General features: G+C 40.0%; 1 protein-coding gene across 6 annotated transcripts in view; it reads right to left on the reverse strand.

Moving 5' to 3' along the window:
- SMAD1 (SMAD family member 1) overlaps positions 1-25326 on the reverse strand; it is a 65185-nt gene that overhangs the window by 14226 nt on the left and 25633 nt on the right. For all 6 annotated transcript variants that reach the window (XM_074993246.1, XM_074993244.1, XM_074993248.1 and 3 more), the window contains 2 exons: positions 15660-16274; positions 1226-1483 (listed from right to left, as the gene is read on the reverse strand). In XM_074993246.1, coding sequence (XP_074849347.1) covers positions 1226-1483; positions 15660-16059 — 658 coding nt within the window. In that variant the 5' untranslated portion in view covers positions 16060-16274. The remainder of the gene's footprint in view (positions 1-1225; positions 1484-15659; positions 16275-25326) is intronic.

Here is a 25326-nt window from a genome sequence, read left to right on the forward strand (position 1 = left end):
GTCTGCCAAAAGACCTGTCTCAAGGCAGTGACTCAGAATACTGAGTCAGGACTGAGAGGGACTCAGGATGGATGCTTTTTCATCTTTTCTACCACAACACCCTCTAATTCAGTTTCTCTGCTGACTCTGCTTTACCTCTAGCCAGGAATGCAGGCAAGAAAGGAGTCCTCAGAAACCAAATCCAATAAACCACCATAAAACATTTACCATGCGGATACAGTAGGAGGCCTTTCCTCAGTACAGACCAACATCCACTGGAGCAGAGCCCCAGATCCTAAATCGTAATTGATAGTTTCCCAAGCTCTTATTCTGTAGTTTCTTAAATAAAATGTTGGGGGAAGGGAGGCTGCCATAAAAAATGTACTGATTTTTCAAAAGTAACTACAGAACACCTCTTTCCATAGTCCTTACCCACCAAGGAATTTTTTTTTTTAAAAGGCAAACAGCTATCAGTAGCTCACGTCAACAAACACCCCCTTCACACAAGAAACACCACGTACAGTTTTGCAAATCTCTCTCCCACCCCCAAAGGAAGGCACGAAAAATACTATTCGTCCAGGCTCCTTCTCCCAGTGACAGAAAGTTGAATCAAAAGGATCTTTTAGAGGTCATTTTCTTCATAATATTTAGTCATGGACAACCAGGTAAAAAGACAGGTTTTCACAGAAATGGCTACAGTCAATAGTCAAAACAGAAATAAAAGGCAACTGTTCCAAATGTCTTTAAGTGAGACATGCTGAAGGTTCTTTCCAGGGGCACCATTAAGAGACTGTTTTGCAGCTGAAGCATTTGTTCCTTGGAATTACATCACCATTTGCAGGAATTTAATAAAGCAATGGTAGTGTAATTCCCTTGGGTAACATCTTTTGCCGAACCATAATCTAATGCTGAATTTAAAAGTAAGTTCCTTTCCTGAACAAGGACATTGCATGTGAGATTATTAGATATGTATAACACCCCTCCTCCCTCGAACTGTACCAGAACCGAATGTTGCAACAGCACACTATTCTCTCAAAAATGCAGCTGATTTGTAAAACAAAAACTAAGCTTATTCAAGCATTTTTCCTGTGTAGAAATAAACATTATTTATTATTGATAGCTTGATCTAGTTGCTGTGTTCCCAACATCTCCTGAATATGCTTAAGCGCTAGCTTATGATGCTTTTGCTGAACAATACTTGCAATATCTAGCAATGCCATTTAGCTCGTATAGAAGGTGAACTTACCTGGCATTTGGAAAGGACTTCCTGGGTCCGAGCTAGCAGGAGAGTGTGGATAGGTGCTACTGCTGCTTCCTGGGGAATTTGGATAACTACTATTGGGGGAATGGGGGAACGGATGACTGTTGGGATGCTGGAAAGAGTCCGGGAAAGTGGCATTGTGGGGCATGTGAGGCTCATTTTGTCCCAAGTTTCGGAATTGTGCCAAGAGGCTATGCTGAGGGTTGTATTCACTGTGTCTTGGAACCAGCACTGGAGGAAGAACTAGAAATGGGAAAAAAACAAAAAAGGAAAGACACATTGAAGAGCTGATCCCTCAGAGTTACTTTACGCAAAGACATATATACTTAGATGAAGGAAAAAAAAAAGTTCTTCCATGTCTCTTATGCCATACAGATAGATGTGTGTCAGAAACGTGATCAGCACATTCTAGGAACATATGTCTGGGCAAGAATGCTTTCCTCATATCCTGTTACTGCATAACTTAAATTCACAATGATCACACTGGTTGTCTGGAGCCCCAGTCCATAAGCTTTGTTGTTATGGTGGGCCAGTGTAGAATAAAGGGACAAGCTCTAAAATCTTTTTCATTTTATAGCTAAAAATTATCACCCAGATGCAATGTGATAGTATTTCACAATTTAATGATGGATGGCGACATGGAGTTCATTTTAGTGCACTTGGTTCCCATGCTAATCATTTAATGGTCTGTAACCCAAAACCCTGCTAATGAGAACAGTTTTTTTTTCCTTTTTTAAACACAATGCTAATACTACATGGGCCTTGAACTAATCTTGGTTCCAACAGCTGTAATTTCATTTTCAGCTTAAGCATATGTGCTGAAGAGTTAATAAAAAGGGTTACTGATTTAAACTAATTTACCAAGCTCCTAATTTAAATAGTGTTACATAATGCAATTAAAAACACAGCAACAATGGGGCAAGCCAAAGTCACACCCTATGTTACTATGGGACAACCATGATACAAGTCATAGCTTGCTTTTCAACCAACACTCATCCATTCACTCCAGGGAAACAGGTTTCTTTTTAATTCATTTCAAATGAGGAAATGCACAGGACACCAGATGTGTTAACATAAAACAAACTTAGTCAGCTTTTTTAGCTCAGCCTCTCTGCATTCAAACTCCCTATAGCAGAGGCTGAATCACTTGGAAGGTTAAACAGCTCTTTTCAAAGCACAGCTGTAGGTTTTTATTTTGGGAAGGGGTGGGAGGAAGAGAATGGGGTGGAAGGCGCATAACAGTGGGAGAGACATGAAACATGACTCCTTTTGTTCCATCCCACTTCACTCCCTGGCTAAGGAAAACTGGAGGGAAAAAATCCCTTTTGGAGCCTGCCAACATCCCAAGAATTGGCTGAGAAGGAGGAAGAAGAGGGGTGGGAGGGAATGGAACAAACTACAATGTCTTACCCTAGAGGCTTATTTGCTGCCCCTCAACTCTGTTCAGCCATGTGAGGAAAGAACTAAGACCCAGATGCAACTTTTGCATGTGGCACTTTGTACAAAGGCCTTCTCTTTTCTCTGTTTGAAACTTGCTCCCTCAGGAAAGCAGCTCTGCAATTTACCTCAAATGCAGGAGAAGCCACACAAGTGTTTGCCGCATTTACTGACTTTGATATACCCAGGAGAGATTTTATTTAGAGAAGCTAGCCCAAACCTGCAACTCCTCACTCACTCAAGTAGCCTGCCTACATAGAGTATTTATATAGGTTGCACCTCCCTGCCCAGCACTGTCTGGACCTCATTGGCACTGAACAAGGGAATTTGCTGGATGAAGAGAAGTCTCAATGTCCCCCCACCCTGCTGCCCCTCCCTGCTGGCAGCTCCATGCCCCACCAGCCCCCTGCCAACCCTCACATCTCGAGCCCACCCTGGCCCCTCACCAGCAGCCTGGCTTGTGCTGGCCCTGAACCCAGATACAGCTGGGCTGCTGGCCACAGCCTAAACCACAGGCCCTAGGAAGGCCAGTTCCAACCCCATCCAGGCTGCCAGCTGTGGCCCCTTATTGCCCTGTGGCACTAGCTTCAGCCCTGGGGCCAGAACATCCTCAGGGCCAAAGGCTCTCTGGTCCTGTAACATCCATGGTCCTGCTGAACCAGATGTTGCCAGAGCACAGAACGTCGATTTTTGGAGGTGGAACCTGTACTTAGAGAAAGAATCAGACCCCTGAACTTTAAAGTCAAAGCTGCACGTCAAATCAGTACTCATTTTCGATTTCACTAACAGCAGCTTCAGCAGAGTTTTCATTATATTTACAATCCTCAAACCAGGGTATCATCATTTAAATGGATTATTTCATAGTTACCTTATCTCCTGCATCCTCTAATGTGACATTCCATTCATGAAAGTGAAAAGTTATCTGTCATTTCCCACATGCTGCAAGTTCTTGGTCTTGGCCTTATACATGACCATGAAAATAAGTAGGAGAAACCTGTTCATTCTACTGTGCATATTCCTTGCTTCTAAGGAACTATTTTAATAAATAGTTGGAGAACGTAATTTAGATTTACCCCAACATTCATTCATCTCAGTATTTCAAATCTTACCAATTGCAGAAAAGGAGACGTCAAACTCCAGGTAATACAAGGACCCTCTTTTCATTAGAATCTGCTCTGAAAAACCTTTGGGGTGTCTGAGCACATTTTATACTACTTGAACTTTATTGTATATTACTTGTCAAATGCGTTGGCCTAATAAATCAGAAGTTGAAAGGTGGAAATGAGAGCTTTTGTTTTAGGATATTTTCCCTCCTTTCCTTTCTTTACGATTTTACCTTACTTTTCTGGGCATTAAACACACTGCTTCCCTACATCTCTATTTCCTGCAGCTGAAGGTCAAACTCTTCTAAGCTAATTTCTGAAAAACAATGTACACCATCTACCTTTCCCACCCTCCAGTGACACACATGACATCACAGGAAGCCATGCGATTTATAGTGTTTTTTAAAATAGCAGAAGGAAAAGGATATTTTCAGTATGGCTTTAGCAATTAAAAAAAAAGCAGCAGAAGATTTTCCCAAGGCGTGCACACACCTCCAGTTGGAACTGAGCCCTTTAAAACAATACTAGAAAGAAGTGGCACTAAGAACAGATGTAAATTCTGTTTCTCTGATCATGTCTTCCCTCCCACACCCCAACCTTTCCCAAGTGCATGATATGGCTTTGGGGAGGGAAGGTGAAGAAGAGAAAAGGAGTCACAAAATATATGGTATGAGACCTAATTTAAGCAAACTGTTGAGTTTTCAAGCTATAACATGTTACATAAAATCAATCATTTCTTCAAAAATTCACAATGCTACAGGGTAAACCAAAGAAAACCAGACCCCACCTAACTGCAGAGTTAAAGTTATCACTCAAATATTATCCCTAAATCAAGTACTGTTCTCTACCCACAAAATCCCATAATTTGAGTGAAGTGGTGCTTTACTGCAAATCAGCTGGCCTGTCAGGCTATAAGAGTTGGAACAACTTAGCAGCCCCTAACACAGTCTGAGCTCCATTTCACAGTGTTGTTTACCTCAAGTGAGAGCTGCCAACTGAAGAGAGGAGTTAGCTGTCTACACTTAAGCTAATTGCGCAGAGAAGACATGGTCGGAGGTGATTCCAAAGTATGGAATGGACAATAGCTCTAAATGTTACTGTAAGCACAAACCATTTTTATTCCACAGTTCAAGCCTGTTAGATTCTGATCCTGTTGAAAATCTGAACCTGAACCATATGGAGTTAAGTGCAAATCAAAAAATCCTCCAGCCCCGGACTACCGCAGCTGGGGGAAGCAGAGGAGAAGCCTCACACGGCCACTGGGCTCCCCCAGATGGTGGAGGCCAGTGGGCAGAGAGCTGCTTCCATTAGCTGAGAGAGCCCAGCTAACAGAGAGATGCTGCAGCATGGTTTCCCCCAGCCGAGGGAAACTGGGGAGAAGCCACACCTGGCTTCCAAAGTGGCAGGAGCCAGGAAACTGGACGGCACTGGTGCTGGTCAATTTCCCAGCTTCCGCCACTGAAGGGATGGTGGGAACCAGGCTGCCACCTGGCCCCTGGCTCCCCTCCACTCACTGGAGCCAGGAAACTGACCAGGGCTGGTGCCCTAGTTAGTTTCATGGCTCCCCCACATTATGTGGGAAATTTGACTTACATGGTGGGTTGCGAGAATGCAACCCCCGTGTAGAGTCGGGGATCTACTGCACCGAGGCTCGACCAGCAGCAGAGGAAGTTGAGCTCTGTAGCAGCAGCTAGCCTCAAAAAGAGGAAGCTGAAGGGAAGAAAAGATGAGAGCACGTGAATGTATTTCAGTGTTGTGTCAGCATAAATGTGGCTATAATCTATAGGGCACATCTCAGCTGGACACTACTGTAGTGATAGGAAAAGGAAGGTATTTCTTCCACAAGCTGTCTCAATGACTAAGAACAGATTAATTTAACCTAAGAATCTTTATTTTAATATATATGTAACAATGCAGGAAATATATATTTCAGAAAAAAAAATAATGAATAGTACCATCTCAACTCAACAGATTTGAGTGTCACATCTGTCTGCATCGTAAATTAAAGTAAGTTTTTTAAATCACCATTTAGCACAAAACCTCAACAAAACAACAAAAACTAGATACCATATCTTCCCAAACCACCATTTTTAAGTCCAGGTCTAAAACTTGGCCCTTACTCAACCAATGCAGCCCGACTGCAGGCAGTTTCTGCAATTTGTAGGATTGTACAGGTCTAATTAAAATAATCAAGTAAGAGATTTTATGGTGCAAATTACCACCACTCAAAGCATAAGAAAGGGGATGGGGAACAGATTTACTTTTAGATTTCAGTTTAAGTCTGCAAATCTGCAGCTAGAAAAATGTTTTACTTGTAAAAGGAATGAAGTTGCATTGAGACAGTGATTTTACAGATTAGATTTATAGAGATACTATTCATAGTAAGCAAGCATATGACCACATTCAGTTTGGAGTGTGCACTTGGTCCTGTAAAAAGCACACTGATAGTGTTATTTCATCCGAGCTTACAGTATGAGTGCACAAAAACTAAAAGAAACAAGATGCCATAACCCGCCAGGTGAAATTTCTAATTACAATACAATTTTCTACATTAAATTGTAATGGTAGTCTTTGTGCAAGTAGTTTAAAGAGAAAGCTATTTGTCCCTATTTTTTCTGTACATTGAATTTCTCCATCAACTAACACCCAGAGGAAAATTATTTACGTATCCAAATTTAGTCAGTTTCATAATTTCTGAAACACAGAATGGAACAAAGTTAAACTGGCATACAGGTGGAGTAAGCATACATTTGAATTTCCTTTTTTAAACATCTTCATAATTAGAATTATATAAAGTGAGCCAATAGAAGGACTAAACATTTTCAAGTGAGGTCATTTTTATTTCCTCATTTGATTTTCACACTCCTCCCCACAAGCACAGACAAAAAAAAGTTTAGATCCATCTCAACCCTCAGCTTCATTTTGCGTTCTCTACCTGCTCGCTGAACTTCTCTTCCCTGTTTAGGGCAGATAATTGCTGAAGCCAGGAAGGGCAGAGTGGAGGAACCAGGAGAAAGGGTGAAGTGGAAAAGAAAAGGGAGAGACTCTGATCATCCACCCTCTGTGGTGTTCAACTACTTTTTGAAATCCAGGTACACATGTAAACTCCTATTTTTCCATAGAGGCTAGGAGTAAGACAGTGAAATGCAACAGCAGATCATCTCTAAGACTGCAGGCAGTCCACCTTGGGTGGGCCGAAAGAATTGCCGGGCTGATGGGCAAGCGGTGTGTGGGGCTTCACTCTCCCAGATGGGGTGGGCTTTAGGTGGAAGCAGTGGGATCAGGGCAGTCAGCCATCGGCACTGCTTGGGCCTCACCCTGCCTGCCTCCAGCCAGTCCTTAGTGCTGTCCATGACTCCGCAAGTGACTTAAAGAGCTCAGGCATCCACTGCTGCTGCAGCAGTGGAAGCCAGGAGCCCCAGGCCCCCTTGAAGTGCCAGGCCCAGGGCAGCTGACGTCTTTGCCCTTCTCCTCAATAGCTAAGGGAGAACAGAAGTGAAAATAGCGTCTGGATGAGGTGGCAAAAGAATGGTTAAGGAGGAGAAGGAAGTCCATTTGGCAACAGTTTTAACCTATAAAATTCTAGGTCTTCGCGAAAAACACTTCTTTCTCCTATTTTGATTCCCCTGCAGATTAAATCATCTGTTGTTTTAAACAGTCAATATGAACATATCGGTTGGAACCTCTTCCTAAGAGCTCTCTCTCTGGCTAAGGTAGAGTACTAAGTGGAAAGAAAGTTTTGATCCACTTATTTTTCAGATAGTGCAAGAGAACAAGACTCTCCTTGGCAAGCAATAAGTAGTCTGATCACAGGACATGTTCCCAAATACAAAAGACACTTAAATTTCTACTCTCTGGACTAAATTGCTCTTAACAACAACTAAAATTGTTATGTCCAAAGCTGGTCTCAGAGGATCTAGCTACATTATGCTGCTCTCCCTCCCCTGGGTTCAAACAACGTTATTCTATGCCTTGTGGTGGTAGAAACTTTGTTTTACTCTTTTCTCAGCAGAAGTGCCAAGATATTAGCTGTTTGCTTCAATAGGACGTGGGTTACAGTAACTGTAAATGGAAAGGCTCAATAATGGCCATCCAGAAATCTGTTTTGAGTGACTATGATCAGACAGGCACATATTCCAGACTATTCATTCAAGGCGACAGCTGAGAGTCTGGTTTTCTTAACTTTATTTCTCAATTTCAGTAGGCTCCACAGCTCGATTTGTCATTTTGCATATTTGCTACTGAAAACTTTTTATTTAAAAACATTTATGGTTTCATTTACTGTAATTTTAAAATTAGACATCTGGCCTAGGACTTTTGGCAAGTCATGCTAGTAAGTTTCCTGCATTAGAATGCTCAGTTTAACATTATCGTCTGTACTTGAATGCCCACTGAATCATGAAATTGACAGTTGTTTAACATAACTTCAGAATTCAGCACTAAATTATACGCCTAAAATTGAGAGGTACATTTATTAGCTTGTGGGAAAAGTAGTTTGGATAGTTCTGCAGTGGACAGTGTATGTTAACCTGAGGACATCTGCAGCGATCCAGCTTTTCATTACACCCGTAAGCAGCACTACCACTCACCATGGAGGTGAGAATATTTGCAGCCTCAAGCATGGACTGACATTCAACAGGAATTTGGTTAATTTTTAAAAGAATTTAGTCTCATTGCAAAAAAAAAAATCCATCAATCAGGGTACTCCTTCCGTGGCTCACATTGGAGAAGGCCCAAATAATCCCCCAAAATGAGGTTCCCTTCCAATTATTTGCAGAGGTGCATTTTAGAACTGAAATCGGCAAAAATCAGATGAAGAAAGCTCAATACCACATGCCAAACAAACTGTCAGTTGTCCATTATTGTGGGGAATTATACACACCTGTTGTAGTGTGCTATTTTTAAAAGATATACCCAATGCTAATACTATGAAGTAATATGACAAAACCTCTCAGAGACACACTTATAGTCTCCCATCCCTGAACTTGCAATCCCATAAGATTCCTGCTAGGAAAAAAAAAATCTACAAACAAGAATCTAATTAACACAGAAATCAGACAGTTTCTTTCCTTTCCTCTTTTAAAGTCAGCTAAATGACGGACTCCCTGTCTCCAACCCCCTTCTTATTCCTTTCTTCTTCCACATCTAATTCATCCTGTCTCTTCTTGGATGGTTTCCACTCAATCTATCTTCTCTGCCTTTGAAAAGGACTCCTCATTTTTTTCCCTTCTGCATTCTCCAGCTTCTCTTTTGCCCTTGTTCTTTTATTGTCTCTCCCTGTTTTTTCCTCCCCCACCGCCAATTCTATTACTGTCTAATGTTCTCTTCCAAAAGTGCTGGCAGTATGGGAGTATTGCACACAGCTGGTCTACTCTGTTCCCTCTAGTCGTCCCGATCAAAGCTTTCCCATCTGGCCGGAAACAGAACAGAGAATTGAGTTTCCCCAGGTGCTGGAAGGATGAAGGAGTTACCGATCAGTCCTGGAATCCTTCCACTAGCCAGATAGGTTACAAGACAATATTGCTTAAAAATAAGGTTGCCAATTACTGTAACATTTCTCTTGGTCCCTTACTCAACTCTGGTATGATTTAGCTGCTGTTACCTTCAGAAATCACTAGAAAAACCACACTAGCAGAAGCTGCATACCAAGTATGAAACCCAAGGCTCAAGTGACAAAGCACTAATTGTAGTGATCTGATTTTAGTTTTTGTGTGTCAGAACTCAAGCATGGTAAAAAGCAACATGACAGGTAAGAATAAAATGATTTTTAAAAGGGCCAGGCTCAGGACCAGTAAAAAATTTTCTAAAAACTGGTCCTCCGACCACAGAGAAAACATTTCATACTCCTGTGAAGTGGATAGGGGAAAAGCTATACACCAGTTTGGGAACAAATTTCAGAGGCACAGCACAAGCTCCCATCACTTTGAAAACAGACATGAACAAGTTTTTAAATGAAACATCATACAAAATGCAGGCTAGGACACATTTTAAAAGGTGACTTATCTGAGGAGAGCATCCCAAACGGGATCGGCTAAGACTATCACCACTTAAGGGTTGTCTCCTCTCTGGTGATCACAGGGCTGCCTCTGATCAGAAAAAAAAAATTTTCCCCCCTAATCAGAAACAGATGTAGGGTATGTTGTTCTACTAGCTCCGTTTAGACAGCAAGTGACTCAGGAAAACGATCAAGCTAAATCGAAAAAAACATGCTGAGGGCATTAGCAGAGTCTATGCTGGGGATGAAGCCCGCAGGACATGGTAACTTTCTCAGAATCAGACCTCTTCTGCTGGGGCAGCAATAAGCTTCCTAAACGTTTAGTATATTGCTTCTTACCCTAAAAAACAAGCTGGTTGTTGAATCCCAGGTATGCTGGCTGACTGGAACATCCGTCTTCAAAACTGGAGGTAAAAACAAGCCCCTTGCTTCAAAATTTCCCTGCAAGTGCTACTCAATGACAGTTGTGCTTCATATGGCAATCTGGGCAGAGCACATGCATTACTAGCCACATCAGTTCTCCTCAGCCGCAAGGCATAGGCCACAACTGACTGCACAGAGCCAGAGGAAGAGTTTAATAATGGAATGGCCCAAAAGAGCTAACCATCCATTTCATTCATTTGTGATTGGTAGTTAAAAAGAAAACTGGTGTAGGGGCAGACCAGATATCTGTAAACCAGTCATCGCCCATTGGATTTTTCAACTGCAGCTCAGCAATTTGTGCAACTAGTTGTAATTATATTTTATACCACCCTCTAGCTACTTTTGCATCTACATCACATAATGCAATGGAGCTTCACCGCCTTTAGCAACTACTGTGATGATCTACTCATTGCCACCACTACTACATCATTCAGAGCGGGAACTGAGTTGATTTGGATTAATGGGGCATGGCGTCTTTTTCCCTAGCCTGAGTGCATGCTAAATTCTCAATGGTCCTTAAAATTTTACGCTCAAGGTCAAGAAAGCAGTTCAGATTTGGAGAAAGTCTGATGCGCAAGGGATTGCCAAAAGAGGTCTGTATATTGTACATAACCATCCTCCTTCACGTCTGAACAAAAAGTTAAACTGTAAAATGATGGATTAGAAATTTGACAGCAAATTAATTAAACTCTCATTCAATTCTTTTCCTTTCTACTCCTCTTCCCATCCACCTAATTAGTAGAGAGATATTGTTACCTCTCATGATTATCTTGTGCTATTATGACTATTATTAAAATTTCATAGTGATGTATAAAAGTCTAAATTTGTTTTTAAACCATTTTTAATTCCAGTATTTAAAAATACATTATAAATTCAAGCCCTGTCTAACTTGGATGACTATGACAACCAGAAAACTAGTGAAATGAAAATACAAGAGACAAGATAATAAGTGATTTTCAGACAAACTGTTTCCAGTTTAAAAAAAAAAAAAAAAAAAAAAAAAAAAGTTTCACTCATGTAACTCAAAAGACTAAACACTTCCAAGGTAGGAAACTTTGGTTAAAGGTGCATCATACCCCTTGTCTTTCAGTTAAAGCAAGAGAGTTACAAAAGGCTCCAAATGCCCCAGACAACTTCTCTAAGGAAAACCAGAGATGTCACTGTGGGTATTTCCCAGGAAGAAAAAAAACAAAAACAAAAAAACAAAAAGACCTTGACCATCTCTTCTACCCTCCTCCTCCTCCTCCTCTCCCCACCAACCCCCCCATGTTCTGGCCACACACACAAAAAATACAATCCCAGGGTTTTCAAAAAGCCTTTCAGTCACCTTTAACTAAACCAAGGAGTGAACTGTAAAGAGGCAAAAATACAGTCATGCTGAATGTGCCAGTTTAAATTTTTCAAGTTCTTAAATAAAAGTTTTGTGCATGTTTTAAAAGCTTTGCCTTGCTCTGCCAAAAGCAGCCAGTCAAATCTGATGCGGCCATTAGTGACACCATTGTCTGCACTACCAAGCGGGCAGCATACAAATGAGCGACTGCATAAAGCAAGCAACATTTGAGCTATTCCAATACACTTGCAGAAAGTACTTCTTTCCAACAACTGTATCTGTTTGCCAGATGAAAATCTGCCCTCAGCATTTTCTTCCTTATACCATCACACGTATGCAGCAGTTTATGAAGAAGCAAGCTGTCAACACTGCCTAGATTCTCCACGCTTGCATTTCCAGGAGCCTCCTCTCAACCCTTCCCCCACCCACAGCATTTCATTACAGCCACATATTATAGTTTCCAGCCTTCTATGTGCTGCTTTAAAAAACAAAACAAAACCTTATTTGCAGTGATATTTTAACTTTAAAAAGTAAAAATAAAATAGATCTGGAGTTAGCATTGAGAGTTTCACATACGTAGACTTTTTAAAAGTCTACACATGTATTTTCTGTATAGGAGATGAGCATCACTTTAGCACAATAAACAGTATCAATCTTCACAACACAAACAAAGCAATTCTGTAGCACCTTAAAGACTAACAATATTATTTATTAGTTATGAGCTTTTGTGGTACAAACTCACTTCAGCATCTGGAGAATACAGATAACAGAAAAAAATTTAAAAAAAGAGAAAATGAAAGAAAAAATAAATGAATCATTTAGATGGGGGAAAGAAAGGGGGAAGGAGGAGAAAAAAGCCTCTGAGTGTCTATTACATTAAGCAGGATGCCTGCAATCACTGAGGGCTTGTTTACACTACCACCTTCCTTCGAAGGAAGGATGGTAATCAGGGTGTTGGGAGTTTACTAATGAAGTGCTGCCATGCATAGGCAGCACTTCATTAAGCAAATTCCACACCCCCCCCCCCACCGTAGCAACGTCAAAGTTTTAAACTATACTCCTCAAAATTTTGGAGTAAGGGGACTTCAAAGTCGCCCTGGCACTTCAAAGTGCCAGGGGGTGAGCCGCAGCTAGACTCATGCCGGTACTTCGAAGTTGCCACTGGGGGGGATTTGCTTAATAAAGTGCTGCCTATGCACGGCAGCACTTCATTAGTAAACTGCCAACATTCTAATTACCACCCTTCCTTCGAAGGAAGGTGGTAGTGTAGACAAGCCCTGAGAATATCATACATGGGGAAATTGTCTTTACAATGCGTAAGATAATTGAGATCTTTGTTAAATCTAATTTTGATATTCATCACCATGAATATAAGTCCAATTCAGATGCCTCCCTTTGTACTCTGGTGTTAAAAAATATCTTTATTATAATACACACACCATTAAGTCTTCAGTGGTACGCTTGTTCTTTCCAACAGCCACCCAACCTCAGGAAAATTCTCACTAGCAACCACAGACCATACCACAGAAATACTAATCCTGGAACCTCTCCCGCAACAAACCCGGTTGCCAACTCTGTCCACATATTTACACGAGACACACCATCCCTGAACCTAACTACGTCAGCTACATGATCAGGGGGACTCATATTCCTGTACTTCCACTAACGTGATGTATGCTATCATGTGCCAGTAATGCCCCTCTGCCGAGTACATTGGACAAACTGGGGAATCATTTCACCAAAAGAATGGCTGGACACAAATCAGACATTAGGGATCTTAATACACAAACCTGTCAGTGAACATTTCAGTTTATCAGGACACGCTATTGAAGACTTAATGGTGTGTGTTTTAAAGAGATACATGTACCTCTGGTTGAGAGCCACTTCCCTTGTTGACATCAATGGCCTTTAGGTCAAGGTCCTAAAACCCTGACTCAGCAAAACTTTTTAAGTACTATACTCCATTAATCAATTATTTCCAGAATATTTTGATTGAAAACTTCCCTAGACTCATGTGAGCTTTTGAATATTTCAAATCTCCCCAGTATCTGAATACATTCTGTCCTGCTTTAGTGACAAATGTACCCTCAGAAACTGGAGCCTGTCAGACTAAAAATGTAATATTCCCTTAGGAAGAGCACCCTAGAAAAGTAAAATTTTTCCCCTTTACTGCTCAACTAAAATCTTTATTTCAACTATTTAACTGTATGTGGGTAACATTTCTGCAAATGAGTGCCCGGAAGTCAGAAAGTGTATTAAGGAAATAAAGCAGAGATTGTCTGCACTATCTAAAAATAACAAAAAACTCAGTAAAACTGACAATGACTCTAAAACCAGGAAGTCAATGGATGAATCGTTAGCGACCAGATATAAACTTGATCACATATTTTAGCTATTACATTTGCTTAAATTTTATGTTGTTTATCTTATTGTGGCATTTTGTAACTTTTTTTGTTTAACGAAAAAAAACATGCAGCTAGATGAAAACTTTCTCAAAACACCAAACCAGTAAACTGCTTCCAAGATTAATTCAAAAGTTGCTGCCAAGATTAAACAGTTAGCATGTTAACGAAAATGCTCTAAGAGCAAAAGTCCTATTGTTGCTCAATGATTTAAGTTATTTTTTAAAAGGAATCCAAACCTCCCTTACATTGGGATACAGACACACTTCAGAGCCAGCTGTCTGAGGATAAAGCACATAGTCAGCAACAACTGTTCATTTTAACATTTCGCATCTAAAGAAGAGAAAACTGTTTTAAGAGTTTATAACTATGTTTCTAATGTAGGCCCCATTCCTGTAAGCTTCTGCTGCATAAGTGTGCATGTTGTGGTATTACTTTAGCTGTTTGGATCGTTTCCAAATTAATACTTAAATCCCAAAAGGAAATATTACAGAGCACCATAAATACGCATGGCATATCACAAAGCAGAGCTGCCAAAAACCTTGGAGCATGAGGCTTGTTTACACTGTAGTTTTTAGCTGTACAGATAAAATTGCTGTGCTATAAATTCCTAGTATAGATGCACTGCACAAGTATGCCCTAGTTTGTCATGGCTTATTACATTTACTTTAGGGATTGTCACTGGTGCAATTACATCTACACAGCTACATAGCTGGTGACTAAACCCTTCTGTGTAGACGAGTCTAAACAATACTTAAGCATATGCTTAACTTAATTCACGTGAATATTTCCAGTGAAATGAAACGGACTACTCACACAAACAAATTAAGCACGTGCACACAGGATTGAGAAGAAGTTAAGAACACAAGGAAGTGGTGCCAAACAAGGATTTTACATTTGAAGAGTTTTACATTTTATACCTGCAAAGCACATGCAATGGGGATTTAAAAATAAAGTATGTGTATATTTAAGAAAATAACACACTATTGGTCACTAAAGAATTATGTGAACTGTTCTAAAATAGAACTATAGAAAAACGTGCCAGTAGCTAGAGTTCAACTCTAATCTGGAAGGTCAAAGGTTTAAAACCACTGCTATGACTTTTGTACCTGTACACACCACATCCACCCACAGCACTACATTCCACCGAGAGATATTTTGCTGGCCTAAAGTGCTATTCCACAGATAAATATAATGACTTAACTCTCGTGAAATAACCTAGTAACAGCCACACTTCTGATCCCCGAGTATACAAAGGTGAAAGGATATTTAAGAATGAAAATTTTCACTTGGCCAAATGGTTGCTTATATTTTATTTTTTGTGCGAATTCCGAGTCTGTGCTTCCAGCCATATTTACAAAAAAAAGTGTTACTTAGCTATAATGTTGACCTTCAGGGCACTTTATAATTCATTAATCCTCAAGCCTGTGTAAAACATGCCTGGAGAAGGTGAACAACTTACCTAATATTACAGTCACTGGACACGCTGAAAGAAGCTAGAGCCCCTGACTCCCAGTCCTGTACTTAACCCGCCCATCCCTATAACTATACAACATGTTTAAGCACATTTATAACCCCCAGCATGTGAAAAAGTAAGCTATTGTACTCTCTCTGAAATTATGAATTGTCTTGAGACGTGACATTTATTTGCTGAGGAAATCAGAAATCCGACAACTGTCATTAATAGACTTGAACTTTATTGCCTAAGTGAATTTGACAGGGGACTTACCAGGACTCTCCACCCGTTTGTAGTGGTAGGGATTGATGCAAACTTCCTTCTGTTTTGAACCGAAAGGAAACTCACAGCATTCTAGTGGTTTCAGTTCATGATGGCTCTGGAGGTCTGGCCAGCGCCACACTCTGCAGTAAATTACATGTGGTAGCCCTTTCCTGTGTGAAACCTGAAGCCTGCCATCCAGGGAACGAGGAATGGTAACACAGTTGCTGGGCTGACCTGGGCAGCTCAAAGCTTTTTCCAGTTCCTCCATAGCACCTTTTTTCTTCTTTAGTTTTTTAACCAATGCATCAACAGCTTTTTCAGCCCATTTTTCTTCTTCATCTCCTTGCTTCCATCCCAGCAACCTCTTGACTGCTGGGCTTGTGAAGGAGAATAAGCTTGTCACATTCATGGTGCCTGACTCAGTCCCACTGGATACCGAAGAAACAAGAAAGACTGCCACCCAAAAAAATGGACACAGCAGATCCTGTATGTAAGTTACTGCCAAAGGTTTGCCTTAATTTAGACTGTTCCCCTTGGCTTTCTTATGCTGAAGTCTTGAGAAACTGAAATAAACATTCCAGCTTGACGGAGGTGATCTTTGTGTTCCCAACTCAAGTCCAGAACCTAGAGGAAGATACCGGGAGTAAGGGAGGGAATAGAAGAGAAAAAAAATTTTTAGTCAGTGACAACAATTAAGTGTCTAGATGTGAAAATGAAATGATAAACGAACAAAAAGAATCCCACATATCCAACTGCTAGCATCCTTCAGAAACTGAGTAAAATGGCACCATCCAATTTATTACAGAACATAGAGCCGTTTGTGTACAGTAGTCCCTTGAGTTACACGAGGGTTGTGTTCCCATGCATCCCCACATAACTCAAATTTTGCATAACTTGGGGGGGCAGCTTTTTCCACCCCCACAGGAATGCATGTTCTGCAGCTGTGAAAGCAGCAGGAGCCCCTGGAACTCCTTTTGAAAGGTAAGTCCTGGGGTGGGGGGGGCAATTGGGAAGGGTTAAGCCTGGCCGTGGGTTGGGACCATGTGGGGGAGGGCAGGGGGACGGAGTTGAGCTGGTCCCACCCACAGGGAGTGGGTTGAACCGGGGCCAGGAGGAGTGGGATTTTGAGCTGTACTTAAAATTGTGCATTGCGAGGGTTTATTGTACATGATGCTGGAGAAGGGGTTCTCAACACTTCATTGCGAATTACATCTTGACAGGGAGTTTGGCAAGCCACTTCTCTTTCCATTTCCAGTTGCACACATTTCCCTTTGTAAAATAAACCTAAATAAAATCTAAAATTACAACTACCTATGTTAAAGGCCTAAACGCACTATAAATTATCAGTTACATTTAATATAATACTACACTGTACAAGTGTGCTGAAGAATTTTTTTTTAAGCCAAATAGCTAAATCAGTGGAAATTAGTGGGTAACCATTAGGGTTGAAGTTGTAAACCAGCTTTTTTTAAAAAAAAAAAAAAAAAACCACTAGCCCGTTTTGCATATTTCTTCATTTTAGTTTATTCAACTAGTTCAGTGACTAGCTCATATCAAAGTTAAGAAACATCAAGTGGCATTTGGAGGGGAGTGGGGACAGTAATTTTTTTCTTCTTCCTATGGTTGAAGAAAAATACCCAAGAGCACGGTGTAAGATGAGATCTACTGGTTCTAAAAAAAATCTTGAAGGGCATAGGAACCAGAAACAATCACTTAAATTTATTACTTCCAGATAATCTTTTCTCTGTTTATCAAAAAGTCCGTTTTAAATGATTGGCCTTCCCCCAGTAAGTTTATCTAGCATATTTAAAGTGATTTTACTGAACAAAAAAAAAAAGTGTTTTAGGTGTTTTAGTGCAGTTTACAAAAACTCCAGTTTCCAAACAGCTTGATTAATTGTTAATGTTGGTTATTTGAGAGTACCGGTTGATTGAATACCAGTTAAAACAGAATTTATTATAATAAAGAAATCATTTGCCATTTTCTGACATAGTAAAAATGTAAAAGAATAAGAATCTGACCAAATCTGTTTCACTCTGTAGCTGCTTAAATAAAACAACAATAGATACACTATCTTCTTGGTTAGCAAAAAAAAAGTTCCAACTTTGGTGTAAAGGCTATGTTTAGTTATAAATAAATGTTTTAATGTTACCAGGCTGTCGTTAAACAATGCAAATGCAAACAACTACAATACAGTATTTAAATCCAAGTATCCAAGTATCCTTCTTGTTGACTTATATAATCATTAAAATTCATTTTTTAAAAATTAACACACCTTTCTATTCACATTTTCAACAGCCAAATGTGTAGGTAGAAAAAGCATTTTTAGCAGTCTTCAGTTTAGCAAGGTAACAAAGAGAACCAAGAGTACTTGGCTATCCAGGTTTGTGCAACACCCCTAGTGATATTGGGACCAGTTTGAAAACCATGGCAACTGCAGCAGTGGTTCTCAAACTGTGGTCTGGGACCTCATTTTAACGGGATCACTAGGTCTGGTGTCAGATGGGCTGTGGCGCTGGTTCCAGCTAGAGACCCACATCTGAGGCTTCAGAATTGGCTTCAGCCCTGGATGGCAGAGCTAAGTTTATAGGCCCAAACTCAGGGATGAACACCTTGGGCTTCATTTTTGACCCAAAGTCTTGGGGCTCAGACTTAGCTCTCCCCCAAGAGTGGCAGGGTTCAGGAGGCCTCCAGCTTTGGTCACAACTCCTGGGATCGCGCGGTAATATTTGTTGCCAGAAGGGGATCATGGGGCAATGAAGTTTCTAGTTCAAGAGTTCTCAGAGTTCACAAATACTGTCACCTGAAATAAATTAAGTCAGCTTGTTCAACTCAACTAAGTCATTTTTATTTCAAAGACTTAAAAAGAAAGATTCAAAACCAAGGATCTTTTTGTCAACACCCATGTCAAATTACCAAATTTTTAACATTTTTACAAGTTATTTTTAAAATTATTAAGTTCAGCTGCACAGTTATGATGTAAATACAATTTTAGGTAACTGGGGCAAACTGTTGCCACCCGGGGGGGGGGGGAAGGGGGAGAGAGGCAAGGAAGAGAAAACATGTAATTGCATGCAGTCTTAAACAGAATCATACATACCTAAATTAATGTTGAAGACTTGGTGTAACAAGAGATATATTTAAAAAGTGACAAATTATTTGTTACAAGACCAGGACATATGTATATAATATATTTTTCCCCTGCTGCCAGAACAAGGATTTGTCACCAGCTTATTGGGTGGCATTCCCATGTGTTAACATACCTGCACTAGTTTCAATTGAAATGAAACACCATCCTTAACATTTTTGTGACAAAATACTTTTATCTGATAGTGCTATCGCTCTTGAAATTTATTTTGTTCATATTTTATGTTTAGGTTGACACTGATAAATACTCCATGTCTGTCTGTGCTTGGTGTTAATTTATCCCACCCCTAAAGCTTTAAGAATTAATGTTTTGTACAGTGCAGTCAATGAAATGGATGAAGATTTTCACAAGATTGAAGCAAATTTAAGACTATATTCTGGTACTCCGACATCTGCTCTATTATTTGGAGAGCTCAAATTTAATTACTGCCACTGACTGCACTGTGGCTGTGATTTTATCCTCATGTGCTGTGGTGAGTTAAGAATCTCCTACTCAGAGAGCCTCACTGTGGTTAGAGTGCACTGTCAAGTTATGGAAATTAGTCTTGACTCTCAGAATATTCTATAATATGTTTAAAAAAAATCAGTGTTCTATTGTTTATATCTGTGGTTGGTCTTTGAATGAGCAAATATTTTCCTCCTTTCCCAAATGTGGCTGTGACTTCAGAGAGACAGCTAAAGTAACCAGCTGTTAGAACTCTAACCAGATGTACCAGCTTGCACAGGCTGAAGCTTTTCTTTAAAAAAGAAACATAATAGGTAGAAAGTCTAATTAAAAAAACCTCCCCTGTGTTACTACAACTTATGTTATTGAACATTAAATAATTTTAGAAGTTGGACAATGAAAAAAAAAAAAACCCACACCAGTTTCACTTTTGTTTACAATCTGCTTCCAGGTTCTCATCAAATAGCACTACAGCACAAGTTTCAAAGTTAAAAGTTAATGGGACTGTGTTTTTTAAAATAATAATTTAAAAAACAAACTGTTTCCACTAGAATGAAGAAATATTTACAAACTCCACTTCTGGCACTAAACAATGGTGTCCTTTTAATGCCAGTTGCTGAACATTACCTAGCTCAGGGTTCATTTACTGCTGTTGAACTGCTTTACACAACAGGTCAAACCCTGCTTGCCTTTCAAAAACTAGTAGTCTCATTGAGTCCAGTGGGACTAATGTGCAAGGTGCAGAAGATTGCAATTTTCTTTTTTTTGGTTTTCAAAAATAACTACTGTGCAGTTTCAAAAATTGTCATATCAAGTTATTCTGTACATTTAGCTGTAGCTAATGACACATGCTTCTCATGCTCCTGGAGACATTATAGACTCATACACAACCTTTGGAGATGCAGCAGGACTTTCAAAAACATCCAGATGTGGTCTGGCTCTGCACGAGGCCCAGAGTAAGACAGATGTTAAGAACTCTTGAAGATTCCCCAATTATATTTTACCCACTTAAAAACAAACACACTACACTGCATAACAGCACAATTTAGGGCAGTGTATTATGGTTCACAGTTATACTTCAAAATTCTCTTACACCACTGTGGCAACAGCACAGAAAAAGTGATACTAGGAAAGCCTGTATTTTTAGCCGTCATCGAAGTGAATGTAATTTCGCCGCTAGAAACGTCAGCATCATATGACTAGCCAATTCACTCTACAAACACGGACCATATTCTACTTCAGGGTTTGTTTGTTTTTTAAAAGTTATATACACTCTGCTACACTGGATAATGTATTGAAAATAAAACTTTTTTTTTTTTTAAAAAACCCTAAAGACATTTTTAAAGTGTGCTGAAGCTGCTGCTCACCAAAGTCTGCTATAACTGCTCTAAACACCGAATTCCAACGTCAAGACAGTATTAAACTAAAAAAAGACAGCGTAGGTGGAGTTTTTTCATTTCCAAGAATTATAAAGCATATCCATGATTCTGAGCTTTTGCCAGTACATTCCGTTTTCCCTTCTGCCAGTTTTGGTTTTTGCAATGCATCATTTCCTGTATTACTTTTACACAAAGTGGTCTTATCGGTTTGAAGTGCAAAATAAAGATTAAACACATGAGTCAGCAGTTGACAGATTTTTGTTTCTCTTCCCCAGAAGATACTCTTGTCCTTCTGGTGGGGGAGAGAGGGGAGAAGGGTCTGTGTTCTCAATAGCTATATCACTACCAGTGATAACAGTGTTACATGCTTTGTATTTCAAGCAAACTTACTGAGGTAGCTTATCTATCAGCAAGATTTTTCTTTCTAGTCTCCAAATGAAGAGACCATTATAACTAATAATCTGCCAGCAACGCTGACGTTTGAGAGTGAAGACTTTGCTGCTTTCAAATGCCCACGAGACTGTCTGTAAGAATCTATCCTCATTGGAATAAAACCTTGGTTTTTCAAGTATGGGAAAAGGAGTCAGGACAATCATATTACTACCGGTGATGAGAACCAATATCCTTGCCCGTAGTTTAGGAAAACAAGACATAGCTTCAACTCTTGTACTGACTTCAGTGTTTACTTTAGTGCTCAGTGGGACAGACACACAATAAAGAATTTAATAAAAAAGGTTCTAAAATGCATATAAGTCAATAGAAACTAAAAAAATTCAAATGGTGTAAAGAGATAATCGGAAGAAGGATTTAATTTACTTCTTAGAAAATATTTAGTCATTCGATTAACTTATCTGACAGATGCTCACATTTTTACAGCAATTCATTTCTTTCAAGACACTATACACTTACAACAGAAATCAGAATGGCTCCTCCCAGCTTTTGGTTCTTACTTCATTCCCTGGAAAAATATTTTCCCCACATAGTACTAAAGCTCTGGTCTGCATTTAAAATTCACAGCAGCCTCACTACAGCCTTCAAAAGGGGTGACAAAATCATAAGCCTCCTTCTCACTCTCCACCTCTTGCCCCTAAATGTTTTAGTAACAGAGAGGTAGCCCTGTTAGTCTGTATTCTAACAGAACAAACCAGCAGTCAATTAGCTGGTTTGGGGCTGTGGGGCCATGGGGAGCTCAGGCAGCAGTGGGGTGTCAGGCTGCAGCAGGTTAGGGCTGCAGGAATGGCGGGGGGGGTCAGACTAGGGGGGTTGGAGACGCGGGGTAGGGGGGTAAGGCTCCTATGAGCAGTGGGGAAGTTCACTCAGAGCGAACTAAGGTAGGTAAGTGTGTCCCTCGTTTAAGTGAGTACTCATAAATGAAGTACTTGTTTAACAAGGGATGAGTGTACACCTCCTGCTCTGTAGTTTGACCATTGCTCCCTCTTCTGCCATCTGTCACTAAAAGAGAAGAGTCTCTCTCCATCCTCTCTAGAGCCTCCCTTCAAGAAGTTGAAGGCTGCTATCAAATCACACATCACTCTTCTCTTCCGAAACTAAACAAGCCCAAATCCTTTAGCCCCTTCTTGTAGGTCATGTGCTCCACTCCCTAATCGTTTTAGTTGCCCTCTGGTGGGCCCTCTCCAATGCATCCACTCCCTTTCTGTACTGGGGGTGGGCAGGCAGAAACGAATGCAATACTCCAGACGTGGCCTTATCAGTGCCAGATAAAGGAGAACAAGAACTTCTCTAGATCTTCTGGAAGTGTTCCTCCCAATATGCCATTCACCTTTTTGGCTACAAGTGCACTCTGTGGACTCATAGCCAGCTTCTCACTCACTGTAATTCCCAGGTCCTTTTCTTCTGCACTGCTGCTTAGCCATTCAGTACTCAGCCTGTAACAATGCTTGCGATTCTTGTGTCCCAAGTGCAGGACTCTCCACTTGTCCTTGTTGAACCTCCGATTTCTTTTGGTCCAATCCTCCAATTTGTCTAGGTCACTTTGGACTCTCTCCCTACCCTATCCCTATCCTTACCTCTCCCCCTAGAGGAGTGACATTCATAAATTTGCTGGGGGTGCAATCCATCCCCTCATCCAGGTCATTAACAACGATATTGAACAATACCAGCCTGAGAACTGATCCTTGAGGCACACCACTTGAATCCAATTGTGAACCTGACACTGAGCCGTTGATCACCATCCATTGGACCCAAATCTAGCCAGCTTTCTATCTGCCTTATGAGTCCATTTATCTAATTCATATTTCCCTAATTTGTAGCAGACTGTATCAAAAGCTTTGCTAAAGTCAAGGTGTATCACATCCATTGACTTTTCCATACCTACAGAGCCAGTTACCTCATCATAGAAGCTAACCGGATTGATCAGGCATGACTTGCCCTTAGTGAATCCACATTTACTATTCCTGATCACTTTTCCCTCTTCCAAGTGCTTCAAAATGGATTCCTTGTGGATCCCCTCCATGATTTTTCCCCAGGACTGAAGTATGGCTGACCAGTCTATAGTTCCCTAGATAGAAATTCACTGCGCTCCATTTATGACCATTTTACAATTAGGGGAAAAAAAATGATAAGCATTTTAGATGCCAAATTCAGTACTTAAAAAAGGGGGGGAAATGTGTTTTTCCATTATCAGAAAATTCCAGTGCAATTTTTTTTTAAACAAACAGAGATCATTCCATTTCCTGACAATATGAACTGTCTTTAAAAAAACAGGTGTTGTTTACAACAATAAACACACACATCTGTGTGGGTGTGTTAACACACACAAAGGCAGGATAGCTCAAACCTCTTCCTATATTTAGATCTGTCTGGTCAGCTCTAATTGCATAATTTAATCAGGACTCTCTGCAGCGGAAACACATCCATATTCATCACAGGCATCAAAGGAAACATCTTTACAAACTATATCCTTTTACAAACTAACACATGGTCCCATGCCATTCTCCCAATTGTTGAATTCCTCCTTCGGGAAGGGCATGGAATTTTATTTCTATTTATCAGTTGAAAAAGTCACTTCCCTCTAATTCTGCAGGATAGGATGGGAAGGGTTTCCTTCACAGGTGAGCTGAATTAAACTTGCTGACATCACTTTCAAGAATTTGTAATGTTTAAAATGTACATTTAAAAAGCAAAGGAAAATTTGGGAAGCCAGATCACCGTATGTTAAAGGCAAGTTTGTGAGAAACAAGATTTACTTTGTCTTTAATTCCAGGAGGCAGCCTTGGGAGATCAAATAGAACCACAGTCTGCTAGTCCATTTTAGGATTTGTCCCAGAATACTGACAGCAAATGTATGCCCCGTTAAGCTGCAATGATGCAAATCACCTATTTACACTAGTAAAATTAATCACAAAGGGTTTGCACGGGTGCCTCCACATAGTACCAAGCCAAAAAGATTGTAGAAAAGTCTTTGAACTTTTCTAAAGTCTGCGACCCTGATTTTACGCATCACAGATTAAGTAATTCATCTATGCACCTTAGCCTCATCTCTAAAATTGAGGCAGAAAACGCTTTACTAAAGTGCACAAGACAAAATCTGAAGGAAAAAATATCTATACATTGGGATATATTTTTATCAAAGCTCAGCAGCACAGAAACATGCTCCTCAAAACCATGCCAAAATTATTTTTAAATGATCCTTTAAAATATCTGCTTTTAATAAACATCTTTACAAACTCTTGAAATAGCTCCTTCCTTTAATTTTGCTACTAATTTTACACAACTGCAAGCACAGCATTTACCTCTAAAATAGTTCTTAGCAAAAAAGTTTTCTAAAATTGATTTAATGTATATAATCAATTATATACAACTTTAGATCACCTTCACAATAAATACAATATAGAGCAATCACTATCACCTCAGCTATTTCATTTTAAAGAAACATATGAGTCTTATTCAAGCCTGCATTTAAATAGTCTTGCTGTCCCTTTAAGTGTTGTAACACACAACCCATCTGACCCACAAATGTCACATTCTGGACAAAGAAAGTGTTTAAAGACAATATAGTTTCAAAAGCCAAGTTTATACAACCACTGAAACAAACATCAAGATCTGCCAGATATTCACCCTCCAATGAAAAGCCTGTTTAACTACTACTACGTGCCATTAGTGGTCTCTTGAAAATATGGACTGGACTTCAAACCTCATGTGGACTAGCTGAGTTTACACATAATAATCAGTGAACAGCAACTACCTTATCACACTGCAGAAAGTGCTCTTTGGCATTATCTTTTATTCAATATTTGTCCATCCACCTGACTAGGCCATACTCCTAGCAAGCAAAAGAGGCAAAACATGGTGAAAGTTTGGAATTTCATTTAGCTCATACATTAGCCCAAGATTCTTTGAAATTGGCTATGACAGGAGATCCCGGATATATTGCAGCCACACAGTGCTTGATGGACTCGGAGAAGATGGGATGAGAAAGCTTATTCATATTCAGAGCATTTATAAACAACCCCCACCCCCACAAAAACCTAACAGTCACAAAAACAAATAAGACAACCTACCACCTACCAAGGCGGTAGCGATCAAAGCTGATGTGAGAAGAAACATATTTTAACTATGCCCACATAAACCCCCTACTATGAATGTTATGTCGGTGTAAAAGGTGTCTTCCACCATATGGAAGAGGGAATAAATTATACCCATATGAGCCACCTTTATACCAGTAAACAGAGAAACATTAGGGTTT

The sequence above is a fragment of the Carettochelys insculpta genome, chromosome 4 (genome assembly GCF_033958435.1).
Source record: "Carettochelys insculpta isolate YL-2023 chromosome 4, ASM3395843v1, whole genome shotgun sequence".
Classification (NCBI taxonomy): domain Eukaryota; kingdom Metazoa; phylum Chordata; order Testudines; family Carettochelyidae; genus Carettochelys; species Carettochelys insculpta.